The 8,338-nt window shown below is 42.1% G+C and overlaps 1 protein-coding gene across 4 annotated transcripts; it reads left to right on the top strand.

Annotated features, from left to right (window-relative positions):
• Window positions 1-4,514: 4,514 nt before the first annotated feature.
• On the top strand, window positions 4,515-7,935 carry LOC118312642. Of its 4 annotated transcripts, none has more exons than XM_047333986.1 (6): window positions 4,515-4,647; window positions 4,808-4,874; window positions 5,525-5,672; window positions 5,978-6,196; window positions 6,496-6,605; window positions 6,770-7,935. In XM_047333986.1, exons 1-6 carry the CDS (start codon window positions 4,636-4,638, stop codon window positions 6,835-6,837), a joined length of 624 nt encoding a protein of 207 aa, XP_047189942.1. In that variant the 5' UTR covers window positions 4,515-4,635; the 3' UTR covers window positions 6,838-7,935. The 4 variants fall into 4 exon arrangements, with proteins under 4 accessions (XP_047189942.1, XP_035493314.2, XP_047189941.1 ...); XM_035637421.2 differs by having other exon boundaries at window positions 5,522-5,672; XM_047333985.1 differs by having other exon boundaries at window positions 4,609-4,701.
• The last annotated feature ends 403 nt before the right edge of the window (window positions 7,936-8,338 follow it).

The following is an 8,338-nucleotide window of genomic DNA, read 5'->3' as shown; positions in this document are numbered from 1 at the left end:
TTTCTTGCACTGTGGAACAGGTGCAATTAGTAAAATCCTATGTATTTCAGGCTGGCCACCCACAACTGGCCCACGGACAAGTCACGTAAGATATGCCCAACACTTGGCACTTTGTAAAATAAGTTGAATTTGAGCATTGGGTAATGTTGCCTGGATGCCCTTTTTCCCATGTCAGTTCAGGATCAGGTTTCTTCCACAGAAATGATTCAAACTGCGTTCCTCAGTTCCTCCTCCATATGGCCAGCGCCGTCCCTCTGAGAGACCAAAGGGACAGTTAATCTGACGGATCAGGGTCTTTGTACAAGCGAGAGCTCAGATTGAAACGTTGAGAAGGACCAAACGAAACCTGAGAGATATGAAAGCAGAGAAGAGACACTCACACTGTGTGGGAAAACAATACCATTTATAAACAGACACATGTATCACAGTCTCTCACGGCCCAAACCCCGCACTTCACACACTTTTCTTTCATTAATGTGGCTGAAGAGGCCTGAGAGGCTCAGCACTGGATCAACAGACTGACAAGGATCAGTTGTGTGTTACCTTTGCCTCAGGTGATGGCATGACGTAGTCTTTAAAAAATGTTGACTGACCGCCGATTTCATTTATCACATTATGTATTGGTTGTAAGCAATCGTTTTCCTTTAAAAGTGCAATGAAATATGATAGTCCATTGTAAAAGAAAATATAAACACATGGATTGTGTGTGCAGCAGCATATTACGGCCCATAATGAAGTTGAATTGATAGGTGATCCTCTAGTGGCCCTAATGACAAACAGAGGACTTTTACAGGAAAACACGGTCGTGTCAATGTTTCATTTAAAGGGGCAGTAGACGATTTTGGAGAGAGCTAGTCCCCCTCTTTGTTTTTGTTGTGATTGCTCATTGACCAAAAAGTATTACACTGGTAGAGGCGCAATTTTAAGAAACGATCGATATGGTCGTTTTTACCTCATAAACAACATACAGTACATTAGTTTGTTGTATGAGAGGACTTGTTGGTTTTTGACAATAATTATGTTGACCTTGTCTTTGACCTTTGATCAATCATCTCCAAAAGTTTGTCATCTGGAGTACATCGATACCCTCCCAAGTAATATTCCCACCACCCAAATCTATCAATATTCAGGGATAATTTCGATGAAAAATCGGACTGTCATAACTCGACCATATGTGGTCATATCTTTACCAAATTTGTGAAACTTTTGACCATGTATTAAGCGCTGTTACCATGGCGACACATTGTGTATGTGTATGAGGGACTTGGGCTGCTTAGAATCTCACGAAACTTGGCAGACGTGTTAAGATTGGCGAATCCTGATATCTGAAATGGTTGTCTAATTGTGACAAAATGGCTCTGATAGAGGCAGAGGGAATTGATTGAACCAATACTAGCTTGAAGGTACATGGTCCAATCTAACCAAACTTCTCAGGCATGATAACAGTCCCGCATGACAACACATTGACATGTCAATATGGACTGAAGGTCATAGCGCCACCTGCTGGGAACAGGAAGTGACAGATCTGCCTCAAACTTGCTCAAAAATGCAAAAAAAACAAAACCTCTGATGATGTTATGATCAAATCTGTGACTCTGCCACTGGCCGTGGTTGGCTGGAAGCTCAATCAACATTTAGATTCATTCGTCTTAAGATGATTCCATTTATTATTGTTCCTATTGGAATACTACCGGGGTTCCCCAACAACAACAGTCAGCCAGAAAAGAAATCACCACAGCTGTCATTAGAAAAACCTCCACAACATTATGATTAATGGATCACATCAGCTTTGTGTAGGTAGGCAATTAAGTGCTCATTAAGAAGTAATCCAAACTAAGCTTTGAGTTTCCATAAGCTGGTCTGTTCCCTCCTCGATTTCGGAGTTTAAGAACCCACACACACACATATTTAGTGTGTGCGCATGTAGAAGCGCTGTACAGACGTGTGTGAATGGGTGAAAGTGTAACTTATGATGGAAAGCGCTTTAAGTGGTCGTTAAGACTGGAAAAACACTATATCAATTTAGTCCATTGGTGTGTGTAAGCTACAGGTTATCTGGGTCAGCTTTTCATTTAATGTTATGAAGATGAATAAACATTTTCAAAATTGAATTTGGAATTTTCCAATTATTGGATGCAAGGACATAGTTAGGTCTTGTAATATTTTTTTCAAATCTAGATACAATACTACCACGACTGGGTCAATGTTCATGGAAATACACACGTAAAAAACTGTTGATTACCTGGATATCATTCTCATTATCTAGGCTACCCGTGACGAGATACGGGAAGATGTGTTTCTTTCTGTACAGCATTTTTTGAGGAATCCCATCACTGCCAAAATTGGGCAGTGACAATTGCTAATCCACTCTCGTAAATAACTTTTAAAAATAATCTCTCCAGGTGCAATGGACGAACTGGGTAAGTGGGGCATTCATAAGATATAATATATGACTCATTGGCGCCATGATACTGTTGGTAACGACAAACACCGTGTTGCCCTTGTTGTCAGTAGCTACCTGGACATCAGGAGGATTTACAAAAGCACGTAAATCACCTCACAAAGCTCAGTCACACAAGCCAGGACACTTTGATTCTCATTTTGGATCTGAATTTCTATCTGTTTTACAAGGTAAAATTGATGACCTGGCTTTAGTGGGTATTTGGCAGCAGGACAGGAAAATTAAACACCCAGTATTTGACAGTGTGCTCCTAACATCCTCTGTGGTCATCTGTCCTGATGGCAAAACTCTCACATAGTTTCCACCCTACCCTTCCTTCCTTCTTATGCACACTTAAAGTTGTACATATAAGTACCTACATGAGCTCAAAATAGGTGCAAATGCCTGGCTGACATGGAAAAGTTGGCACGTTGATAATTATAATAATATTGATACTGCGACAAAATGTCCCTATGCATAAAATCCCTACATAAAATCCCCAAAAGATATTGAAATTTAAACAATGCGACGTCTCTCGTGGTCATATCCTCACAATTACTGTGGTATATGCAGTTTTTTTTGTATCTTTTAGGTTTTTGTTTTTGTTCAAGCAGCTCTGTTTCAGAAAAATATGAACTGGAATGTCTTTGTAATTGGTTTATGAGTAACTCTTGTCTATGGAGGTGAAATAATTTGCATGACTGTGGGTGTTGCAAGGGGAAAAAACACGGAAAAGACGGCACACAGGAGTGGGTATCTTATACTTCCCAAAGGTTAGAAAAGAATACATATAAATCAGCTTTGGGAAAAATGTTAATCTATACTCCTCAATAAATTGGTATGCCTTGTTGAATTAATTTTCGAATGGTAATCCCAGAGCAATCTGACAACTATTCACTTTCTCAAATCATATTTCAGAGTGGTATAATAACTCAAAAATCAACTAATCTATAGTGGTTTATAAATATATACTGACCTCTAATTTGCAGGCGGAATTGCAGAGAATAATATTAATGATCTACTGCACCACTAATCATTTCTTTGCTTGGTAAATAGTTTATATTCCGACACATTATCACATAAACCACGGATTTGATGTGACTCATTTTCTTTGAGAACGCGCGGGTGCTTGATCTAAAGCTCTACCTTAAAACAGGTGTTTATGTTTCACAGCACGTGTCCTCGAAACATTTCACTCCAAACACTGCATCGATGCAGCAGGGCCGCCAACTCAGGGACATCTGGCAAAATAAATACAGCGTTATAATTGAAAAAAACAATTCAGTGATGTATGAAGGCAATTTCTCCGAGACAGGCTTGACTCCAGTATCCGAGGAGTTGACTGTTCTGAGACCGGTGATTTATGTCCATGTCAGAGTTCGGTGCTGATGCACAAAGTCAATCAGCTCTTTGGAGGGACTCAAGGTGAGGCGTGGTGGTGGGAGTGATCGGTTGATTGCCGTTATGTTTTCTGAAACCCTCAACTCACCTTATATGATTGGACCACAGGATATGTTTTCAGTATCAGACTTGACTTAAACTAACTTTCCCCGTCTCAGTCAACCCTGGGTTTTCCTCTCCGGTTCCAAGCGCCTTCCTTTGGAAGAGATGGAGTTGTTAACTACAAGCGACAAAGTTTTTAATATCATATGAATCATACAGGTCAATTTGGTGTAAGTGACATGTAAGAGTGAAATGAAAATAATATGATCAAACAACTAGAATGGAAAAGAATAACTCTAAACATTGTTTTAAATTTAAAGTCAGCCTAAAGATATAATGTGAATAAGAACAGGAATTTATCAATTTAACTTTTGAGTGAATATTTTGTGGACACATGAAAAGTCTGGAACAGCGACGTGATCCAACTCGTCGATTGATATCTGCTGCGCTTTATTATTTGTCACGTTACTCTAAACTCTTTGGTCTCAGTCAGGATCCTGTAGAATGAAGACGCTGCTTTCCCACTGATCTGATTGGTCAGTAGTTGGACTGGTGACAGGTTTTGATCTCTTACCTTGAACTTAACCTGCTCGGGAGCCGGTATCCCTTCAGCATAATTTACCATGGTAAGAAGAGAACCAGCTACGTAGGACGGGAAACGCGAAGTTACCTCCATAAGCACAAATCCTGCTCCCCGAGGACAGGCCTCTGGACTCGGCGGGGTCAACAACAATCACAGGGGAGACGGAAAAATGCAGAGGAGGGTGAGAGAAACGCAGAGCGAGAGAAAAACTGAGAAACACTGTAGTAGTTACCATGTGAGTGTTTAAGTAACAAAATAGACCTGTCGTTGTGGAACTTATTTTTAATTTTTAGTCCTTGGAACCATGAGTTACACTTTCTGTGTTTGTTGTTTTGGTGAAGGATAAGGATTCAATCTGCCCCACCGCAGCCCGGGCAACAGAGACACAGCGGGCCTCATGCAAGAACGGTTCGTACGAACACATTTTGTACAAAAAAAAATGTAATTAATGTGACTCCCTGTCGTAGGAGTCACAATAATTTGTCTGCTGTTAATCAAACCAAGTGTCTTCCACTTATGGATCTTTTTCTTCATCACTTTGGAGCAATCATACATATATAAATTATATAAAATGTATATATTTGAATAAAATACATACATTTCTCCTCATTATATTGACGTTATTCCGCTTATTTCTGCAATGACAATTATAATATAGTTCTACACAGTAGAATATATAGTTCTCTCGTCTGTTATTATTGCACATATCTTTTCTTCCGTATCAGTGACCGAGACTTCACCTTGACTTGCAGTCTTCGATCGCCTTGTTGCGGCGAGACCTTTTTTTTGGTGCGACTCGCGGGTGACGAAGTATTAACATCTTGGCTTTAGTCCATCGCTAAGCTCCTGCTGACAATACAGACTTTCATTCCTGGACCTCTAAAAGCAGGACTTCAATCTTTTCGATCTCCTGAACTTGTTTTTCTCTTCAATGCCTGTCCAAAAAACCTTTGGATTGAGTTTGCTGCTATGGGAAATAGTGGTGAAAGGAGCAACAGGAATGAGAGAGTCACGACCGACTGTTTCTCTGTGTTTGTCCCTCTCCTACTGAACAGCAGCTCCTTCCCAGCACCTGAGGAGGCAGCAGTCATCCTGCCATCTCCTGGCAGTACAAAGACACGGACCCAGTCATTTTCCCCATCTACCTTTTAAGTATGTGAGCAAGCTAGAGTCTGGATTTCATCTCCCTGGGCGATTTCCATACAGGTGAGACGTGTTCAGAGCTCCTTTTTACTCCTCAACAAATGATTTCCTCTTTTTCAGCTGTCGTCACAGACTCCTGCGGGTTAAACTGGACCATACAAACACAATCTGGTGAAGTCTGACGGCAATGTAGGAGGCTAGATCTATAAGAATGTTATGCTCTCGTAAACAATGGTGTGCTGTAGTAAAGAATTTAATCATAAACACAGTAATAGTAATTACTATGGGTTGTATGTACGGTGATGACCTCCACCCACATACTGTTACAAAAAAGGGGTGAAAGTAGCATCTTTCTCATGCCCCAGCAGTTTCAGGTCAGCCCTGGCTTCAGCTCCACAACCTCCACATCGACTGGACCACCCTCCTCCCCCCCCCATCATCCCCATGATTGTGCCATCGACCTGCTCCCTGGAGCTCCCTTACCCACCAGCCGGCTGTATAACATCTCCCGCCATGAGACGGAAGCAATGGAGAGTTACATTCATGACTCGTTGGCCGCTGGCCACATGCGCCCCTCATCTTCACCAGTAGGTGCAGGTTTTTTCTTAGTGGTCTCAGAAAGACCACACCTTACGTTCTTGCATCGACTGCAGAGGCCTGAATGACATTACTGTGAAAAATAAATACCCTCTTCCCCCTCATTGCTCCTGCTGTCGAACCTTTCCTTACTGCCAGGGTTTTTTCGAAACTCGACCTCCACAATGTTTGCTACATAATCTGCGTCCATGAGGGCGACTTGTTGAAAACAGCCTTTAACACCCCTCTCGGCCATTTTGAGTATCTCGTGATGCCCTTAGGTCTCACCAACGCTCCTGCTGTCTTCCAGGCCATGGTTAATGATGTCCTGCGGGACATGCTTAATCGTTTCATTTTCGTGTACCTGGATGACATCTCAATGTTCCCTCGAGACATGGAGGAACATCACAAACACGTCAGGTTAGTGCTGCAACAATTAATGGAGAATCGGCTGTTTGTGTAAACCGAAGAATGTGAATTCCATGTTTTGTCAGTGAGTTTTTTAGTTCCTCGGGAAGTTCAGGTTCACCCTCACCTAAAGCCCGGGGTCCAGGAACACCAAACAATGCGCCTTGTCCCGCCAGATGGATCTAGAGAAAGATCAGGTGACTCAAGAACCCATCATATCTCCCTCCTGAGTAGTGGCAGCTGAGGCTTGGGACATTGAGACAGCAGTGAAGTAGGCTCAGCGCGGACATCCGGACCCAGGTAACGGTCCTCTTCACCGCTTGTATGTGCCTGATCCAGCCAGGTCCCAAGTACTGCAGTGGGGTCACTCATCCAAGCTCGCCTGCTACCCAGGTGTCCAACCAAACCCCACCCTTCATCCGCCAGAGGTTCTGGTGTCCGTCAATGAACCGAGACACCAAGGCCTTTGTAGCCGCCTATTCGATTTGTGCCTGCGGGAAGGCTACACACCATGCACCTGCAGGTCTACTACGCCCCCTCCTGTTCCCATGGTCCCGCATAGCTGTTGACTTTGTTACCGAATGTGACAAAGTGGGTGAGAACACTCCATTTGTCCCTCTTCTCAGGTCCCTCTTCTCAGTTTCCATATAGCACCCAATTTAACAATGCTTGTTCTTAATTATTTGTCTCACTATAATATCTCCTGAGTCATAGTTTGCAGCCACACACTATCCCGGGTTTGTTTGCGTTTTTCATGATCATAACTAACAATTCCCATATCATCTTCATTAAATAAAAACAGACAAGTAGAGTTACGTTGAGTTGGTGTTTATTTGTTCACTTTTCATTTAAGAATCTGTTCTTTTGTTTGATACTCACCTTACCCACCACGTGTTCCAGGGACAAAAGGAGGAGGGGGCGGAACACTTCCTGTATTCATACCCTTGGTGACATCAGCAGTGATGTCACTGGGAGAAACCATTTGTGAGGTGAGGTGTAATGGGTTTGAAATATTAGATTCACTTCATTATTGACGTACTGCGGAGATCGAATAGTTTATTGTATGTTTTGTAAGGAGTACTGCAAGACGCCTTTACAACTTCAGGTGACGTCCCTGCTTCCAGAGGAGGCGTGGTCAGCAGGATGGAACATGCTGGGTGGGCACCTGTTAATGGAAGGGGCTACTGAAGCAGAGAGAGGGACATCAGTGTGTAGCCATGTACACGTTAGGTGCATTTAAGTTGTTTTATCGGGAGTTAAGTTTGTTCAGTTAAGCTGAGTTAACTGTCATTTAGTTACTTTAGTTTGTACATATTTTTGGGTTACACGTGTTACATGGGACCACCATTTTGTAAATAAACACTCTTGTGATACCTCAACACCGCTTGTGAGTCTGCCTCCTACAAGTTGGAAGGCTGTTTTGGTCAGGCTCCCCACACCGGAGGTAACACTGTAATACTCACCATTGTAACAGGTTTTAACTCAAAAAGTCATTTACAAATTATGACAAAATACACATAAGACCTTCTATTAAAGTCTTCACTACATCACTTCTATGAGTCTGAACAGACATGGATGTAAACTGCAATTTGACAGTTTGGCAGAGGCAGAACACTGGTTATTCAAGATTATACTGTATGTACACAGTTTACATAATACACTGTGATTATTTCAGATACTCAATCAAGAGAAATATTTGGATATTTGTCCGAAAAAATACCTTCACTGTGCATTCTGGATGCCAT

Source organism: Scophthalmus maximus, chromosome 8 (assembly GCF_022379125.1).
Source record: "Scophthalmus maximus strain ysfricsl-2021 chromosome 8, ASM2237912v1, whole genome shotgun sequence".
Lineage (NCBI taxonomy): Eukaryota > Metazoa > Chordata > Actinopteri > Pleuronectiformes > Scophthalmidae > Scophthalmus > Scophthalmus maximus.
The sequence above is the reverse complement of the archived record's forward strand: the minus strand, read 5'-3'. Positions and strand labels throughout refer to the sequence as shown.